This window comes from Ochotona curzoniae, unplaced genomic scaffold (genome assembly GCF_017591425.1).
Source record: "Ochotona curzoniae isolate NIBS_2020 unplaced genomic scaffold, NIBS_Ocur_1.0 contig_4501, whole genome shotgun sequence".
Lineage (NCBI taxonomy): Eukaryota > Metazoa > Chordata > Mammalia > Lagomorpha > Ochotonidae > Ochotona > Ochotona curzoniae.
The window spans coordinates 18,895,746-18,915,885 of NW_024466307.1; the positions used below are offsets into that span (position 1 = coordinate 18,895,746).

The 20,140-nt window shown below is 40.3% G+C and overlaps 2 protein-coding genes across 4 annotated transcripts in view; one reads left to right on the forward strand and one right to left on the reverse strand.

Moving 5' to 3' along the window:
• Window positions 1-3,198: 3,198 nt before the first annotated feature.
• On the reverse strand, window positions 3,199-10,768 carry NSA2 (NSA2 ribosome biogenesis factor). Of its 2 annotated transcripts, XM_040986165.1 has the most exons (6): window positions 10,622-10,768; window positions 8,334-8,521; window positions 8,086-8,236; window positions 6,667-6,846; window positions 4,787-4,979; window positions 3,199-3,448 (listed from the first exon to the last, which is right to left on the reverse strand). In XM_040986165.1, exons 1-6 carry the CDS (start codon window positions 10,622-10,624, stop codon window positions 3,381-3,383), a joined length of 783 nt encoding a protein of 260 aa, XP_040842099.1. In that variant the 5' UTR covers window positions 10,625-10,768; the 3' UTR covers window positions 3,199-3,380. The 2 variants fall into 2 exon arrangements, with proteins under 2 accessions (XP_040842099.1, XP_040842100.1); XM_040986166.1 differs by lacking the exon at window positions 4,787-4,979.
• Window positions 10,769-10,891: 123 nt separating this feature from the next.
• The window catches only part of GFM2 (GTP dependent ribosome recycling factor mitochondrial 2), a 28,092-nt gene continuing 18,843 nt past the window's right edge, over window positions 10,892-20,140 (forward strand). The window contains exons 1-7 of one of the 2 annotated variants that reach the window (XM_040986167.1): window positions 10,892-10,991; window positions 13,356-13,440; window positions 15,326-15,410; window positions 16,767-16,824; window positions 17,188-17,285; window positions 19,166-19,291; window positions 19,833-19,921. In XM_040986167.1, the coding sequence (XP_040842101.1) occupies window positions 13,372-13,440; window positions 15,326-15,410; window positions 16,767-16,824; window positions 17,188-17,285; window positions 19,166-19,291; window positions 19,833-19,921 (525 nt within the window). In that variant the 5' untranslated portion in view covers window positions 10,892-10,991; window positions 13,356-13,371. Of the gene's footprint in view, window positions 10,992-13,355; window positions 13,441-15,325; window positions 17,389-19,165; window positions 19,292-19,832; window positions 19,922-20,140 lie in introns of those variants that run through there. The other variant, XM_040986168.1, reaches the window with a different exon arrangement.

A 20,140-nucleotide genomic window follows, 5' to 3' on the forward strand; every position in this document is an offset into this window, starting at 1 on the left:
CTACTTTTACTTATTCTAATCAGGTAAACATCCCGACTCATGTAATTCATCGTTTTAACTTGAGTTATCTGGTTCTTGTCGGTGCTTAGGTCCAAGTCGAGAGTGTATTGTTGTCCCTGTTCAGTTGTCATTGTACTTCCAGTTGTGTAAGATCCCTTTTCTGAGGCTTCTGCCACAGCCCCCCACCCCTCCACCTACCCAGCCATCAACACAACTCATTCATGGCAGCATTTCCCCAGATTAGAACACCTGCTGGCTGCCTGCCTGTTAGATTTGGAACTGCATTCCATGATTTTAGACCAAAAGGGCAGGAGTGCAAGTTGCCCTCAGCTGTAGCTAAAAGCAGTTCAGTCAGATGGGAGACTTCAGGCAGCCTTTTAGATTATTTCTTCTGTGAATACTGGTTGTGAGCAAGCCTGTTTTGTGCTTCACACTGCCATACTAGAAGCCTTTCAGTAGAAGAAAATAATTCTCAACTATTATTTTTCATATGGTAATTAAAAATGAACAAAATCGTTAGCTGTTGACTAAAGAGAATCTCAAAATTTGGAAAGTATGACATGCACTTAAATTTGTGCTGAAGTTGATAAATATTTGAGCGTGGAGTGCTTCTCATACAGCTTGGTCTTGACCCTGCTGTGAGACACAGTATGACTTTTGTCTTACTGATGTAGAAGGCTCATTCAGGCATCAGTTAGTTGATGTCTTATTATTATACTTTGAGATGGTGCTGTTTTAGAAGGATCTAATTAACTGAATTAAAACCTTTCTGCAGGCAACATAGTTAAGCCCTCCTCTTCCTGTAAGGCCTTGTGCACTTATGTCCTACAGATTATTTCACTTTGAAAATTAGGTATTTGTTTTCTCAAATGTTGAAATTAAGTCAGATTTACTGGTCATGCTGTTTTATACATTTTATGAGAAACTTATGTTGAATATCACAACTAAGGAAGTAACAGAAGATTGGTAAGATTCCGCAAATTCCACAACCCATTTTGCAAAAACATTTTTAAAGATTTTAACCAAGATTGAGCGCACGGACAACTCCATGAGTGAATGCAGTTCAAAGTTCATAAACAGAGTTATCCATATATTACCCCTGGGCTAACAGTGTAGACATGTTTCGACAGTCAATGGATTTTCAGGTTTCAACTTTTTTACACACAGAAACATGTTACATCCTTGGGTAAGAAAATTTAGGTTGATAGATCACAAAGAAAGTTAGGTCCAATGGGAAAACCTAACTTTCACATTCAATGACTTGAGTATAGGATTTATATTTTCTTCAATAAACTTAATGAGGTACCTGTAGTTTTCTAAGACATTAGAGAACAACCTTCAAATGTGATTTCAAACAGCTAATCTAATTGTTATACAGTTCTTTGTGAACTTGTTTAGAGACCTTTTACGGAGTTCACTTTTTCTGTACATAACATATACTTCCTTGTATAATATAATCCAGATGGCTATTAGGAAAATTTTAGTTCCCCTTTAAAGCTTAAATTATTCAATTAGTAGACATCACAGAGATTAGTACATTCAAATTTTTATTCAATATCCTCTGCAACTTTTAAAGATGAGAATTTTTTCTTATGAAAAATCAAATAGCATGACTTAGAATGCCAGCCTCTTGCTTCAACTGTGTTTGTATTTATGGTGTTTCCATTAATTGCAGATGGCAACAATAACATCTAATCCTTAATCTTTTACTTTTGGCTTCATGAAAGTCGTTCATTGCAGAAGTGAATCTTGACCTAGTAACTCAGTATCTGTTCCACTTTATCCTTAGGGATCACCTTCCAAGGTTTGGGCACACCAGCAAACTAAAACACATCTCACTGTAAATAGGAGTTTATACTAACAGTGCTCATCTGTAAACAGTACAAATTTCTCCTCGGTCCACTAGTAGCAACGTGGTGTTTCACATAAGGTCATCTTTCATGGTGGTGACGTTACCGATGTTAGGCTTATGTTTGCATCCTTACGTTATATAAACCCTTCTGTGTACCTCATGGGATTCTCATCTGCTTCACGTTGGGTTCTAAAAATAAGCAAATCTCATTTCTGCAGTATCCAGTGATTATCCGGAAGTATGTTTCTTTCACCTCCAGAATTTAAGTCATTTGCACTTTTTTAATTAGTGGTAAAATAATGCTTAAAAATCTAACTGTGAAAAGAACTCAGCTTTTGCCATCAAGTGACCATATCACCCTAGGTTATCAAGGAAACCTTTTATGCCTGTGTCATGAAACCTTGTCTATGGAACTTAGAAAAGATGTTACGAATAGCAAATCCTACTACTTTACATTTGTTTTCTTGATACGTTTTTTTAAAGGTTAAAAGTGGTAATTAAACCTATATTTTGTGATTGTTTGTTGGTCTCTTTTTGCAAATATTTTTCCCTCATGAAGCTGTGCTCTAGCTATATGAATTTTAAATATGGATTTTGTTAAAGGCACAACTATCACACTGATAGTTTGAATTCTGAAGTTAAAATAATTTAAAACAATGCAGTGATCACAAATTAATAGACATTCTGATGCTTAAAGCCACATACGTAGTTCAGATCACAAAAATGCTGAAAGTTACAATCCTAAACAACTATATTTCCTAAGTGAGTACACTTTCTTTTCAGGGCATCACTGAAGGCTTTTTCCTTTTACAACTAAGCTGAAATCAGATCAATTTAGTACCGGTTAGAAGGCACAGAGGCATTATCCTACATTTAGAATATGTTAAACTGCTAACAATGTGCAAGCATTTTATAGTTTTTTTTTTCATGTTTCAAGTAGAAAATTTAGTTAACAACTATACCGTATGAAAAAAGTTTAGAATATTCTTACTGTACAAAGACTTTGAGTTCTGTAAGAACTTAATGTAGCTTAGTGTAAGTACACTACTTTGCAGTGTAAGTACTTTATAAATGATGAATAATAAGGCGGAAGAAACTGAAGGTCTCAGACATCAAAAACGTTTCCTAGCCCAGGTCCCCCTGTGAAGTGTGAGATACCGTTTATCAAGTGTCCGCAGCTTTCCCGATGCTTTTTTCCATGAGGACAGATGTGCACGGCTACACAGCGAGTCGCTTGCGTGGTCAACAGCGAGGTGCGAGGTAGGACATCTGTCACTTACCTTTTCAATCGTTCACATTTTATGCTTTTGTAAACCCTTAGTAGACCCCAAATAAAGACCAACCTGTAGAAGTGGATCTTTTTAATGTTTTTTGTTTGTTTGTTGTTTTACAGATTAATCAATAGCTCTCTTGATGACTGTAGAGTAGGGCTATTTGGTAGTTTGCAGAAGCATCACAGGAATGACAGTGTCCCCATTTAATCTGCAGTCTTCTTGAATGGTTAGAAGTTACTTATATGAGATTGCTGTCAGACAAGTAAGACTGCATTGATACATCCATCATTTTCAGGATTGTTGGTGACCTGGGCATATTTCCCTAAGGAAAACAAACAAGGGAGGGATATTAGCTAATAAAAATTAATTTTAAAAGAATGTAACATTAGCCTTAAATGTTTCTATTAGTCTTTTTAACAGAAGCACAAAGGATGAGATTTCACAAAATTAAATAATCCTAGACCCAGCTCGAGTTCTGAATACAATTTTTATAGTATGAGCTTACAAGCAGTGTCAGGTGTCCCCTATTGGGATATTGTCTTAATAGACCTCTGCTTCCTTACATAATTTTTAGTAATTTTAATAATTTTAATCTGACAAGTGCAATGGTAATAAGTTGAAAATCAATTTAATAACCTATTTTAAAACTGGGGCCAGGCAACACAAAGCATGGAGCCAATAATTCAATCAAATTATGGGGCCAACAAAGTGGCCTAGTAGTTAAAGTCCTCACTTTGAAAGCACCGGGATCCCTTGGTGCCGATTCTAATCCTGGAAGCTCCACTTCCCATCCAGCTCCCTGCCTGTAGCCTGGGAAAGCAGTCGAGGATGGCCCAAGGCCTTGGGACCCTGCACCTGAGTGGGAGAAGAAGTTCCTGGCTTCGGCTCCTGTGTTTGGATCGGTTCAGCACTGGCCATTGCAGCCACTTTGGGAGTGAATCATTGGATGGAAGATCTTCCTCTCCCTCTCTCCTCCTTTCTATATATCTGACTTTTGCAATTAAAAATGAACAAACAAAAAGCACCTAGATAATTTAAGAGCAAAAAATGAGCAATGAGCAATTTGTTTTGTTACTGAAATATTATATGGTAAGGTTTTACCTTTGTCTCCTTCTGTTTGTGGCTAATTTTCTCCCAACTATTTTAGTTAGGATTTTGACTGTTTTTAAAAAAGCATCAAGATTTAACAACTTATGGGATTAAAACCAATAAACCCAATTTTAGTATATGTGCTGCTGAAGCGAGCATGCCAATAAACCAAATTTTAAAAAGGATGATATTCATAGCTTTTTCTAACAAAACAAAGCAAAATAAACCTTCTTGCCACAATTTTACGTCTGATTTACATTAAGCATTATTTATTTACTTATGTGTCTGAGAGCTCCCATGTGCTGACTGGGGCAGGAGCTGGGGGACCTTAATCTGACCAGTCCCCCATGTCAGTGGCAAGGGCGTGCATAAGCAGGAAGCTGCATCAGGCACTCGGACATGGAATTTGGCACCTAAACTGCTGTATCAAATGCCTACCCCTGACTTAGATTAAGTTCTAGCTTAGCTCTTACACATTAGAAAAAGTTTTGCTGCTGATTTTCCTATGAACTTGGAAATAATTGTCAAGACTACAAAACAGCAATGGCCGCAGATTCAAATAATTACTTACCCCATATAACCTTGCCTCCTTGTGTCACAAGGCCCAACTCACTCACATTCACTTCAATGACAGTGCCTTTGGTAATTACACCCAAAGTTGTATATAATGGGGACGAAGGATTCTTTTTTACACCAAGTATTGGCAGACAGAAGGTGGCTTTCAGTTCTGGATGTGTTACATGGGCCTTCTTGAAACGTAAGCCCTAGTAAATCAAATGGAAGAATGAGTATAAAATCTTCATGATGTTAAGTTGTGATATTGTGGGCTTATCTTTTCTAATAACCTCCAGGAAAAAACAAAACAACATGGGTGAAAAAAATGTCAAGCCTTACATAAAATACCAACAGTCCCACACATTTAATAACCTGACAGTTATAAATATGTATGGGGCAGGGGGAGGCACATGCTCTCTGAAATTTTACCATGTTAATAGCTACCTACCAACATACTCGGGTTTTTATTTCACTGGGCTTGCATCATTCTAGGCACAACGGTAGAGGTTTCAGTTGGCTCATCAGACCATGACAGCCCAAACAGATCCCTGCCCAACTTTTGCTGAATGAGGAAGCAAGCATAACCAGGTTTAGAGAGGAGTTCTTTTCCAGATTAAATGGTGTGTGCCATAGAACTTAGCTGTCTTCCATGATGAAAACAGGAGGGTACAGTCAGCTCTCTGTGTTGAACAGTGGTTTTGGTCAAAGACTGGAGATAGCCCAGAGGGGTTTACGTTTCACAAACCAGTTATGGAGCCTCCTAATTATCTAGAGAGGAGGATCAACTGAATGGTGGGATGGATGTAATACCATTTACCCATGCAATAATAAACGGGATATCTCTGTCCAGTAAAAACCTTTTTAGGAGCTATTTGCCAATATTTTAATCCATCAAACTACCCAGGTAGCAATGAGATTAATACTACTCAATGTCCCCATTTCCCTTTTCTAAAGAACTATAGTTGAAAGGAAGAGTGGCAGGGAGAAAGAAATCAACAACTGCCAGGTTGGAGTCAGGCTGAAACCAGGAGGCACGTATTGCTGGCAGGGGTTCAAGTGCTTGAGTCACCATTGCTGCTTTTTCAGGTGTATAAAGCAAGAGGCTGGATTAGAAGCAAAGAAGCAGGAACTTCATTCAACCCATATCCTATATGGAATGTTCTGCCACAATGCTGGCCCCTTCTCCATTTTTCTAAGTAGGTTAATCATCTGGCTGGGACAGTAATTCAGTCCACTGAAAGAAATGTTTCAAATATAAATATTCACATTTTTCTGAGGAGGTTGAGAGGTAGGTGGGACTCAGTTTGGGGCATGCCTACCATGATATGCAGGGCCTGGCATGATGGTTCTACTGCCTAATTCTCACAGGTACCAGCATCTCATTTGGGCACTGGAACATATCCCAGCTGCTCCACTTCCCATCACTTGTTTATGACCTAAGAAAGCAGCAGGGGATGGCTCAAAGGCTTGGGACCCTGTACCTGCATAGGAGACCCAGAGGAGGCTTCTTGGGGAGTGAACCAGTAGATGGAACATCTTTCTCTCGGTCTCTCCTCTGTAAATCTGATCTGCCTTTCTGTGACTTTAGACAAAGCACTATTCAAGTGTTTTAAAATCTGAGACAAGTGTTTGATGCCTGACAGTGTCAGATATGCAAGTAGACCATTTGCTATATGAGTAAATATGGCTTCGAGCTGAAAATGAAGATTCCTTTTCATTTAAAATCTCACCTGAAGCAGAAAACAAAATTTTTGACTATGATGGGGAAGGTGCAATGTAATCACTAGTAGTAAGAAAAAGCATAAAATAATCTTTCACTGTTTTTCGTATCAGTGTTGGAAATTTCAGGGAACGAGTGCATTTAATAGAGTCACTGCATGCTTACAAAGGACTTACCATTGGTCTAATGAATCTCTCATATTTGGGTGGTTTTCTTGTAAAGCCATCTCCAACAAAGCAGACTTTGGTGACCATCCTCTTCCATGCCTTCTTTTTTCTTTTTCCTGTTCGAATAACTTTTAGTACTTCTGTTTCTCCCTGGGCACGAACTTTAGGCAGAGGGACTTCCCATTTTCCCTAAAAACAGATGATAGTTGCAACTTACATGGTCAGTAAAGACTGAGGATGGTAAATGTTTTAATCGTACACAATATTAATTTTTTTCCTTAACCACTCACATTCCTGCCTCAACTGTTACTGAAAGTCTATATTCTTTCCTCACTAATTAGGAGAGTATATAAATCTTAAGCTTGTTACGGGAAAAAATATCACAGTGACTCTAGAAGCATATTCTAGTATTTCTAGAAGCAGTACATATGCATACTAACAGTTAAATAATTGGAAAGCTTGCCTCCCCATTTTATATTGCTCTCTCAACACAGATTCACTAGGACAAATGCCTGGAATTCAGATTCTGTGATAAAACTAATACAATGTGAAGCAACAGAAAAACCCAGAACTCAGGAAGTCTATCATCTTATGGTCAGGTGACAAGGAGTGATGTGGTACCACTCACGTCCCTCGGTCTCATCTCTAAGACGAGAGGGGGTCAAATGGGGGATTTCTAACGCTTCTTTGACTGGTAGCATGTCCTTAAAAAGAAGTAGAATTTTTAAAAATAAATTTTGAGGGCCTGACCCTGCACCTGTGTGGGAGACCCACGGGAGGCTCCTGGCTCCTGACTCTGGACTGGTTCAGCTCCAGCCACTGCAGCCATTTGGGAGTGAACCAGTGGATGGAGATATTTCTCTGTCTCTCCTTCTCGCCATAAATGTGATCTGCCTTTCCAATAAAAACAAATAAACACTTGAGACTGTAAGCTTTTTAAATATGTTATTTATTCTTCTATCCAGATTTCTGTCAATCAAGCTAAGTGTTAGAATTGCTATAACATTCAGCGGAATTTACCATACTGATAAAAGTATAATATTGATAAAAGTACAGAGGCATTTTGAAAAAAACAAACTGCTGAACTTTGAGTTTTCTAATATTCTACTTTTAAACCAAGTCTGGCACTGCAAGGCAGCAAATCCAAAATAGCTGTGTTTTTCTCCACAACTGTACTCAAGCCATTTATTTTGAATTTGAAATTCACTATTCATACAGTAACATGCTGTTCTTAATGTTCTGAAGATGTTTTTGAAAAAGTTAAATTCTTTCTAGTGATGAAAATGTGAAGTTTCTACACAATATACAGACTTTAGATACATAATGGAAATGTTTAAAGTTAATATGAAAAAAAAAAAAACCCAAACGTGAATGAGCAATTTTTCTTGTTTAACAACAATAAACCTCCAAAAGCAATTTGTTGCTTACCGCTTTCTCCTTGCGTTTCTGTTTGATCATATTGGAAAGGACTTTAGCTCGCGACTGTCCCTCTCTGTCCAGCAGATAGGCCGGTACTGCTCCCTCGGGGGTCTTTTCATCATTCTTCTGTTTGGTGTTTCTCTTTTCATGCATCTTGATACTGCCATGAAGAAAGAAAAAAATTCAAAATGATCTGTTTTAGTAGCTGTTACTCCCACAACACGAACTTGCTATTACACAGAAATGGGGTCACGTACGTCTTTTTCATCTGTATTTTCTCAGCGTGGCGCTGCTTGTGGTAGAGCTTAGCCTTCAGCCCAATCATCTTTTTGGCCTTCTTGGAGCGTTCATGAGCCTCCCGGCTTTCCTTTTTTCTCTTTTTCTCATGGTAATCCAAACGATACCCATACCGTTTCCGGTGTAATTCAATATATTCGTTTTGTGGCTATAAAAAAATTGTTAATTTTTAAAAGTACTGATTAATTATTCCTTGTACACAGCACAAAAACAAGACCATAAAACATTTACACAATCCCTCTTTTAAAATGACTATCCCTGGCTGTACACAACTTGCTAGGTTGTCTTGTGTCCAGGCAAGTGTTATATTACTGGAAGAAGAGCAGCCTAAAGCTGTCTGGCATTCTGGGCTGGGTTAATACCAACTCTTTTGCCAACACAGTTGCCCCTACTTTTTTTTTTTTAAAGATCTGGGGAGGCAGTGCCAACATGGGCATATGCCAGGGATGCTCCACAGCAATCAGTACTGCCACATGCCAGGGCATGGGACTGGAGCTAGGTCAGAGTGGGGTCCCTCTATCCTAGTCAGAGACCCACAGGGGTCTGCAAACCCCTCACTTTTCTAATAGATATTAAAAGAAAATAAATATAGCAATATGAATATTGGCAAGCTTATGCACATAATGTAAATAGATTCAGTAAATTCTGATCTTGGATGGTATAAAACATCAGACTTGACCTCTGTAATAATCTCACGTTTCCTGCTCACTGAAGGTTGCTATTTACTTTCTTCAAGAACACCATGTCATATATATATTTTTTTATTTTAAAAGTCAATGTTACTGATCTTTAATTTGATAAATTCTCCACTTTAGGTCTAGATGTATAGTCCTAACGTTCTAACTACACAGTACTGTAACAACCAATCAAGATACAAACTATTTTCATTACCCAAAAAGGTTCCCTTTATATCTCTCAAAGCCAGTCTTTCCCAGCCTGACATCTATTCCTGTGGTATTGCCTTTCCCAGAATAAAGGGAAATCAACAGTATGTGTCTTTCTTATCTTGCTTCTTTAAATTAGTATAAGGCCTCTGAGATTGACCCCATTGTTGCCTGTACCTACACATCATTTTTTTTTTCACTAACTGTTGCATTTTATGGATATAACATTATTTATTTATCCATTGCTGGATATTTGAGACGTGTCCTGCTTTCGGTGATTTAGAATAAAGCTGTGACAAACAGTTCATGCAGGTCTCTGAATGGACTCGCTTTCCTCCCAGACTATTTTCCAAAGTGGTATTATTTCACATTCCACTAACAATGCACGGGATCTCTTTGCATTTTAAGTGACAGGTCAAAAATGGAACCTCTGCCACAGGTGCCAGTGTTCTCTCTGCTCCACTTTCCACGAAGCTCCTGGCCTGTGGCCTGGGAAAGCAGAAGTTGGCCTTAGTCTCGGGGCCTCTGCACCCATAAGGGAGACCCAGCAGGAGCTGCGCGCTTCCAACAGGCTCAGCTCCAGTTGCTGCAGCCACTTAGGGTGTTAACCAGCAGATGGAAGATCTGTCTCCTCCCTAATAAACACATCTTTCAAAAAATGCAACCTAGTCTACTTGCATTTTAACTCTTGAAAAATACCAACAGGAATTTGGTGACGCTGTGAGCCCCCAGCTCGGGGCCTTCCATCCCTCCCCGCCGTGTCTGGCTTCCTTGGCCTTCTACCCCAGCTGCCTGCTAACGACCACTCTGAGAGGTCACAGTGATGGCCAGCCGCATGGCAGAGTCGAATGAGTTCAAGCCCCAGTCTAACCCAGCACCGACTGCTCTTGGCATTTCATGAATGAACCAGCCAGGCAAGATCCATCTCTTTGTACCTCTTCTTCAAATAAGCAATTTAAATTAAGAAAAAAAAAACATTTAAACATTCCCAAAGTAAACTGATGCAACGCCAATTCCAGCACAGAGAAGAGGAACAGAAACAGGCGATCTCAACAGCTGCCGCATAAACTTTGCGGTAACCAAAGTGCGGGAAGAATGTTCTGTTGCGGAACAGACATGCACTACGAAGACAAAGGTTCTGGAAGTTAAGGTACGGGCCACCTGGCAAGGGCTGTCATCAGTTTCCTCTACAGTAAAACCAAGTGGCGAGATCAGAGGGTTATTACAGAGCTCGGGCACCGATGGCCAACAGGTGACGAAGCCAGCACTCCCAGGAGGAAGTTTACCCCTTTCCGTCGTCCTTCCCTCCCCGCCCGCCAAGCCCTGGAGCCCAGCAGGCTCGGACGCCCGGGCAGCCTCCTTACCATGGTGACGGCCTCAGACCCGCCGGGTGCTGCACCCCGGCCGCCGAACTTCCAAAGCTTCTGCTCTCAGAAAGAAGCCCACACCACGGCTTCACGCACCTCGCGACAGGAAACGGCCGGCTTCTCTCAGCGCCGGGGGAAGAGCAGGCACCACAGAAGCGTTCCGTGCTTCTGCTCTTCCTCTCAGCTTAAAGAGGCGGAAGTTGCCGGCAGGTAACATTTCACGGTTGCGCTGCCGGAAGGGGCGGGCGCGTACGGTATCGATGCTGGAGGAAGTTCTCCCGGGCGGACTTGAGGTGGCTGCGGAGGCGGGTGGAGGTGCTTGGCTGCTGTCTGGCATGCCGTGCGACCGGCTCCTCGTGCAGGCCGGGTGAGTCCGGTGCCGCCCGGTGTCTGAGGCTCTGCAGCGGCGCAGCCGTGGACCACCGCGCCCTCGTGCCCGGTGCGGGGCGTCTCTTAGGCGAGGGTGACCGCAGTGTGTGATGTGTGCACGGTTGAGGGAGATGCGCTGGATTGGCTTTTTTTTTTTACATACGTGAAGGTTAACTTAGAAGAGGACACCATTGTGGATCTTCGTGGATCCAGAACTCCTTGGAAGAATCTTGAGGGCTTTTGGTACCGCGGACCCGGCGCCGGTTCGTTTGGGTGTTGTGTAGCGGGCCTCTGGTGCGGTCAAACGCGTAACTGACTTCAAGAAATTAAATCAGCAACATTCCGTGTTACCGCGCAGTATCAGAAGTTGCCTTCATGCCCCCACAGCATGGAATCCTTACGTTGTAACGAGGGCAAAAAAAAAAAAAAAAAAAAAAAATCCCACGAAAAGGAAGTGTTCAGTTAAAATAATAAACAAGTTTAAAAAAGCAAGTAGCAATGCTAATGAACAAATAAAATTCATTGGCTAATAAATGTAAAAAAGGAAATAGCAGTACTAATGAATGGTTAAAATTCATAGGCTATTCAAAACAATTAGTGGAATACCTCGTCAGATAAAACAAGAAAGATTCATGGGGATTAGTGGCAATCACAAAATTCTTTAAATGTGCAAGTAAAAATGTTGAGGATCAGATCATGTCAGAAAGAAGAGTCTAAAGCATGGAATTGAAATAGGCTGTGTTGGGTTGGGATTTGTTACTGTGTGTGGCAACTTTTTTTTAGAAAAAAATATATATTTTTATTGGAAAGGCAGATATACAGAGAGGAGACAGATCTTCCATCGCTGGTTCACTCCCTATGTGGCTGCCATGGCTGGAGCTGAGCTAATCTGAAGCCAAAATCTAGGAGCTTCTGAAACTCCCAAACAGGTGCAGCTTCCTAAGGATGTGGGCCATCCTTTATTGCTTTCCCAGGCCATAAGCAGAGAGCTGGTTGGGAACTGGGACAGGACACCAGCCAGCACCCATAAGGAATGCCGGCACTTGCATATGGGGAAGATTAGGCACTTAAGCCATAGGATTGGTCCAATATGTGTGATAACTTCCAAATTGGGAACGTCATTTCCCAGGTGTGTTTTAGCTAGGTGTGGGACCAGCGCTGTGGCAGGTCAAGCCGGTCTCCTATAAGACTGGTGTCCGTATGGGCACAGGTTGTTATCCCAGCTGCTCCACTTCTAATCCATTTCGCTGCTAATGCTCTTGAGGAGTCAGCAGAAGATTATCTAAGCCCTTGGCTGGAACATGATGAATCAGCGAATCTATGGGACATTTGCACTTGAAGTTGAAGGGTTAGCCTGTTGAGCCATGATGCCAGCCCCAAGGCAATATGTTTTACTGCCTGTAAGAAGTTAGTGTGTAAGTGCTAACCTTTTCTAGACATAATTCTAGGCGTTTTTCTTTTTTCTTTTTTTTTTTTTTTTAACTTACTTGTTTGGAAGAGTTAAAGAGAGGGAGAGACAGGAAGGACAGAAAGACTTAAAGATGCCCCGTCAGTTGCTTCACTCTCCAGATGGTTGTAATGGCCAGGCTAGGCCGAGCTCAAGCCAGGAGCTTCATTGAGCTCTCCCCTGAGGGCGAGGGGCCTAAGGACGTGCGCCATCTGCTGCTGCCAGCTGAGTTTGCAGAGCTAGATTTGAAGTGGAAAGCCCTTGCCCCTATGGCATTTTGGTGTTAACAGGATGGCTTAGCTTGTTACATCATAATGCCAGCCACAAAAGAAGTTAATTCTACACTATATTTACATGTTTGTGAATTACACCATGTTGAAAAAAGGGACAGATTTGATGCTTAGAGCATATTTCTCAAATTTAGTGAGAATTTTCATTTTCTATATGACATTTAATAGAACCATTATGCTAGGGTCCGGTGTGGTGGCCTAGCAGCTAAAGTCCTCGCCTTGAACGTGCCAGGATCCCATATGGGCGCCAGTTCTAGTCCCGGCAGCTCCACTTCCCATCCAGCTCCCTGCTTGTGGCCTGGGGAAGCAGTCGAGGACAGCCCAAAGCTTTGGGACCCTGCACCCGCGTGGGAGACCTTGAGGAAGTTCCTGGCTCCTGGCTTCGGATCGGTGTAGCTCTGGCCATTGCGGTCACTTTGGGTGTGAATTATCGGACGGAAGATTTTCCTCTTTGTCTCTGCTCCTCTCTGTGTATCTGGCTTTGCAATAAAAATAAAATTAATCTTAAATAAAAAACGATTATGCTTACTTTCTAACGTCAATGTGTTGTTGCCCTCAATTATATGCCTTACTAACATGTATTATAAATTTGGCTTTATAATTTTATATTTTTATTTTCTCATAGAAAAACGATTTAGAAGATGAAGATGTTGATGAACTTTAAGATGTTTACAGTGATTCATCAGAAAATGCCCAGTTCGCACCTGAGCGTAAGATTTTCTTGTAAAATGAAATGTACTTCGTGGCTATCCTCCCAGTAAGCCTGTTAGATGTCACGGGCTTTCGATTCTAAACCCAGGTTACTTATAACAGAAACTTAATAATAATGTAAAAATAAAAATGTGCACACACAAATTCTGTACTATCATAAAAGGAGATTGTTGAAGCCCAAATTTTTCCCTACCTAAGTAACAGTACCAAATAGTGGCAGGCATTGAAGTGTGGTGCTGTAGGGATAAAATGGGGTGGAGGGTGTTCAACCCCTGCCTGAGAACATTAGTAACGAAATGTTGAACTAGAGATACGGTCTCTACCTTAAGCATTCCAACTTCAAACAGACTGGCTCTCAACTTGAGTCTCAGTTCTAATGCTGCTGAAGAGACACCTGAGGAGCTGTTTAAATGCTCCTACCTTCTTCTCTCATCTTTGTTTTGTTTTCTCTATCCTGAATTAAAAAAATTTTTTTAATTCATTTTTTATTGAAAATTCAGATTTTTACAGAGAGGAGAGACAGAAAGAAAGAGCTTTCATCCACTGGTTTACTCCATTGGCCTCAACAGCTGGAACTGAGCTGGACTGAAGCCAGGAGCCAGGAGCTTCTTCTTGGTCTGGCATGTGGGTGCAGGGTCCCAAGGCTTTGGGCTGCCTTCAGCTGCTTTTCCAGCCATAAGCAAGGAGCTGGAAGGGAAGCGGGGCTGCCAGGATTAGAACCGGCGCCCTTATGGGATCCTAGTACATGGAAGGCAAGGATTTACCCACAAGGCTACCATGCTGGACCTTTTCCTGACGTTTTGAAGAGCATTCAAAATCTATTGTGTAACTACTGCTATGAATTCATTGCAGTCCAGTGCCTATAACAAGCTTGTACCAAATATGAGGAACAACTAGGCCGGTGTATATATATAAACTTTCTGACTCTTTTTTTTAATCTTTAGATTCTGGTGCTCACACTCTAGATGCTGAAATCACCTGAAGGACTTACAAAGGGTAAAGCTGTGGCCCGGGGCCCCAGTATCCCGTATGGATGCCCATTTGCTTCCACCACTTCCCATCCAGGTCCCTGCTACTGGCCAGGACAAAGCAGCCGTGCATGACCCAAGAGCTTAGGTGTCTGCACCCACGTGAGACCCCCAGAAGAAGCTCCTGGCTCCTGGGCTTTGGCATGGCTCAGCCCTGCATCACTTTGACCATCTGGAGAATGAGTCAACAGAAGGGAAATTCATTTTTCTTTTTTTTTTTTTTTTTAATTTATTCCTGGGCCCGGCACTGTGGCCCAGTGGCTAAAGTCCTCGCCTTGAACGCGCCAGGATCCCATATGGGTGCCGGTTCTAATCCCAGCAGCCCCACTTCCCATCCAGCTCCCTGCTTGTGGCCTGGGAAAGCAGTCGAGGACGGCCCAAAGCCTTGGGACCCTGCACTCGCGTGGGAGACCTGGAAGAGCTCCTGGTTTCCCGCTCCCAATTGGCATAGCACCGGCCGTTGCGCTCACTTGGGGAGTGAATCATTGGACTGAAGATCTTCCTCTCTCTCTCCTCCTCTCTGTATCTTTGCATATCTGACTTTCCAATAAAATTAAATCTTTGGAAAAAAAAAGATTCCTTTTTATTGGAAAGGCAGGAAGGAATTTGCATTTCTAACTCCACTCTCCATGCTGATACCCATAACTCTAGGAGAAATAATTTAAGCATAGTGCAAGTAGCAGGTCAGGGTTACTTTAATTATTATGTAGTATAAATTGAAATTTTGAAAGAATGGTGGTGAATGACTTGGGAAAACTTAGAAGAGGTGTTTATCTTTTCAGAAAACATGTTCCGTAGTTCAAATTACTCTTATAATTCATGTAAAGTAAAATTGTCTCCTTTTTATCCTTCCCAGAATATGCGCTGCTATAAATTAATAGCAAGTTTGAGAAAATTAAAGCCACAGATGCCTGTTGGAAGACATTATAGTTCCCTACCAGGTACAAACGTTAATCTTCCCATTTTAGTCGATCTGCTTGCTTCCTCTCTTTTTGCTCTTTCTCTGGTTTGCAAGATCTCTCATTCAGGGGTTTGCAGTCATGTTTTACCTCTTGGCTAGTCCTCCCAGTGATTAGGGCTGAGGCGTCCTCTGTTAGTTTCCAGGAAGCCACAGCAGCAGAGTTGTGCTTCTGCTTGCAGGCTGCGCTGATGAACCGAGCAAAGGAAGGTTAGTGGCTTTAGCAGCTGACTTACAAGTTTAGCATCTGCGTCCTCTCTTACAGTGCTCTTGTGGCAAAATGTGTTGCACTTCACTATGGTTTTCACTCAGAAGTGTTTTCTCGCCAGTAGAGGCTTACTAGATTAAAGATTCTTAATAGTTTGAAGATTTGTCTGGAGTGTTTTGGATTAGAAATGTGGCTGTGAAAAGGAGGAAGAGTGGAATAAGCTAGTCTGTGATAGACTTGATGAAAGCAGATTAGTGCCATTTCTGATCAGTTATCACATGTGTCACGTGAGAATAACAGAATACAGACACCAGTTGGCTGTTGACTTAACGAGCGCACGTGAAGTTTAGGGCCTCATTGAGGAGGGGTTATCTAGTTTCTTTATATAGCTTATGTGAATTTTAAGTATAGCAGTGTAAATTATCTTTCAGTCTTCAAAGCACCATGAGGATTTTAAATTAATATAAAACTCTGTATAAACTGTGGAAGAATTAGCTTAAGTAGCAGTAAGGTAGAGATTAAATTTACATTTATAATTATATTCCTTAAAGTTATGTATTAATAAAACATGTGAGCCATTTTGGATTTTTTTTTAAACAGTTAAGTAATCTGGCTATTTGGCCTTTTAGAAGTATTAGAACAGTGTAGCTTCTGTCGAATGATACCTTCCAAGCCTCTTTAGCAGCGTTGATGCATTGCCGAGGCCAGGTAGGCTCCACGTTACACAGAAATTTCAGTGTTTGCTAACACAGGAGTATATTCTCAGCTTTTCAAGCCCTCAATGAACAGATTTATAGTACTGTGCATTTTAAAGCTTTTCTTTAGTTAAGGATCCCATATTGCCTCAAAATAGCCGTTGTGAACATTAATCTAGCTTTTAGAGTTTGACAAATAATGGGAACCGTAGGTAACAAAGATTAAGGTAAAGCTATAGTTTCTCTAAGCATGAGGTTTGAAAGTTTGTACTTTATTTTGTATATAATATTTTCCGTTTACATTGTAAGAAGGCATTTTAGATAAATTTTACTTAGCTTGGGTTTTATTTTGTTTGGAGTTACTGTATTTTCTTATTTTACTTGCAACCTAAGGAAATTTAATCAATTCAACTGTTCAATTTAATTCTCCTATTAGGCTTAATAGGAAATGAGGTCAAATCCCTTCGTTCCATCATCAATCCTCCTATAGAGAAGTAAGTATTATCATTCATTTTTTTCCATGAGAATTCAAAGAAACAAGTTTTCTCTGAAAGGCAGAGGAAATGATAAATTGTAAGTGCTACAAGTTTTGTGACTGTGTGCCCTCCCGTTTGGGCATTTAGTTCATTTATTAGCTGTTTTGTCAGAGTAAGGTAATAGGATATGTATGTTTTTGTTGTTTTGTAGGAGTAATATAATTGGATATCCTTAAGTATTTTTTTCTGGTTTTCACTGAATTATATAAGTTACTGAAATACTAAACAGATTTGAAATTTACACAGGATTGTTATTATTATTTTTTTTTTTTTTACAATATCAGTAACCTCCACTTTGTGATGCCTTTTTCTTTTAAATAGAATCCGTAATATTGGAATTATGGCTCATATTGACGCTGGCAAAACTACCACTACTGAAAGAATATTGTACTTTTCTGGATATACAAGATCATTGGGAGGTCAGATGGATTCCTAGTTACTCACCCCCAATAGCAAAAGCGTCACTTGAAAAGGTCATGAATACGCAGTGGCCCTGATGTCTAACCACAACATGCAGATAAGGTAGTTGGAATTTCTGCCAGAGTCTTCTTAGGGTCAGCTAAATATTTAGACTCAAAAATTATCATTGGCCCATTTGACACTTGTTTACCACCCTAGCTTCAAAGACTCATGCCCTAAAGGAAGGATTATCTTAAAAAAAAAAAAAAAACAAAATCCATAGGAATAGCTTTCAGATTCCAGGATTGGGACTTTGCATATCCTACTCATCTTTCCTGTTTTTTTTTTGTTTTTTTTTTACTGTATCCAGTCATGAGTTAGCTTTCTCTAATATGTTGCCTAGCAACTTAAAAGGGGTTTTCAGAAAATTCATGGTAAGTACATATTTTCAGAAAAACTGCATAGATTTCAAGATTTTTTTCTTTTAAAGATTTATTTTGTTTTTATTGGAAAGGCGGATATACAGAGAGATAGAGAGGAAGATCTTCCATCCGATGTTTCACTCCCCAAGTGAGCACAATGGCTGATGCTATGCCGATCCGAAGCCAGGAGCCTCTTCTGGGTCTCCCACGCAGGTGCAGGGTCCCAAAGCTTTAGGCTATCCTTGACTGCTTTCCCGGGCCACAGGCAGGGAGCTGGATGGGAAGTGGGGCTGCCGGGATTAGAACCGGCAGCCATGTGGGATCCCGGGCATGCAAGGCGAGGATGTTAACCACTTGCACCACCGCGCCGGGCCCGATTTCAAGATTTTTTTATGTTAAGATTATCTCTTGATTCCACTTTCCCCTGACCTTTTTGCAGCTCCCGGATTTGCACACTTATGTTTCACGTAGAGTTACTGTGTGTAAATAGGGCTATGACAGACAACAAGATAAGGAGCAAATTTAGCCTTCCTTCTTCCCCTGTTCTGTCAGAGTGTGGTAATAATCTTTCCCCTTAAAGCCCCAGTTTGGGTACCTGAAGTGAGGGGTCCAAATGAGGCAGCCCAGACAACTTCACACTTCTCAAAGCTTAATCCCAACATATGTGACTTGAGAAAACCATTATATATTCTTGAGTCTTAAATGGTAAATATCAACTGTCTTTCATTTCTTAATCTCATTTTGTACTGTTTATAGATTGAATGAATAGAATGCCGACTCATAGGATTTAACTGTAGAATAATTTGAGCACAGTTTTGGTAGGGTGATGTTTATGTATGACTTTAGGCTATAGAAATTGTACCAAGACATTATTTGCATTTTTCTTTGGAAAATTTAATAGTGAAAAGGATTTGTAAAGAATAATCTAATTCTGAAAGAAATTTTTCCCTAATGTTTTCCAGACAACTAGCAGTTATCTAACTAAACCGCTTACTTTGTTCATAGCCTAATCTTACCTTTATAACAACTCCTGAATACAAATTTGGTTAAGTAACTGATTCAAGATCATTGAGAATAAATGGTAAAGTTTTAATTTAAAGCAGGTTTTGGCTTTTGAGTTCCACTGCTCTGCCTCCTACCAAGGAATCTATAGAGAGAAGCATAGGATAAAGAAGAAATAACTGAATTATAGCTAGGAAAAGAATGGAAGATCTATATAGCTGAGTTAAGTTATATAAATCTTACATTGATTGATAAAGAAAAATTAGTTTTATGGCAAAATTAATAGTCATTAAACAAGCTTTTGTAGAATAAAAATTTACGTAAAGATTACAACCATTCATTGTTACACAAGATGTTGCATAAAGGAAACAACATCAGGTAGACATCGCTGTACTTATAGAATATTTATGCTGTTAATTCCAAGATGTCAAACCAAATAGAAAATAAAACGACTGTGACATCTTTTTCCCGATTAGATGTGGATGATGGAGATACAGTGACAGATTTCATGGCTCAGGAGCGAGAAAGAGGCATTACCATCCAGTCAGCTGCTGTTACCTTAGACTGGAAGGGGTACAGAGTCAATCTAATTGACACACCAGGTATGGCACAGTTCTAACATTATGAACATTCTGCATGGTTCTTTTTTATTATTACTTGTTTGTATAGGGAAAAGCACCTCTTATACAGTTCAGTACACTTCAGTAGGGCTGGGTGTATTCACATTTATATGAAATAAGATTCCAGAACTTTTTCTTCTCTCAGAAAAGAGACTGTGTACCCATGAAGTGGTAACCACCCCCCATCCTCTCTCTGCACCCATGGTAACCAGGGTTTTTGCTTTCGGTAGCTAAGAAATTGATTACCTTATGAAATTTATGTAAGTGGACTGTACTTGGTTTATTTCACTTAGTGTGAAGTTTTCATGTTTGCCCATGCTGTTGTCACGTGACAGGGTGTGCTTCCTCAAGGCTGCAGAGCCTTCTGTTTATCCATTCTTGCATGGATGCACGCATATGTGATAGTGCTGATATAAATGTGTGTGCACAATATCTCTTCATTATTTTAAGATTTAGAGTAAAAAGTGGGATTGTCCAACCATATGACTTTTATTTATGAGCCTATTTCTCATCTTTTTCTTAGGTCATGTTGACTTCACTCTGGAGGTTGAGCGCTGCCTCAGAGTTTTGGATGGTGCAGTGGCTGTATTTGATGCCTCTGCTGGTGTAGAGGTAAAAAATACTGCCGACGTAAAGGGAAAATAAGAACTCTAGAAGCTATAATGTATCACATTTGGTTAGTTGTAACCCTTTATTGTGTAAGTTTAAACAACTTATGATTAAATAAGATTAGAATTTAATATTGACAAATAATAACCTGTGATCTTAGATGCTTCATAGTAATAAGAAACTAGAATTTGCTTTTATTTAGCAGATGCAGTAGTTTCCAGA

Excerpts from the sequence above, each read along its gene's own strand:
- NSA2 (XM_040986165.1), bottom strand. Across the intron at positions 6,847-8,085 it reads AGAAACGCAAGGAGAAAGCG|GGAAAATGGGAAGTCCCTCT; the intron begins GTAAGCAACAAA and ends ATCTGTTTTTAG. Across the intron at positions 4,980-6,666 it reads AGAGATTCATTAGACCAATG|GGCTTACGTTTCAAGAAGGC; the intron begins GTAAGTCCTTTG and ends TTGATTTACTAG.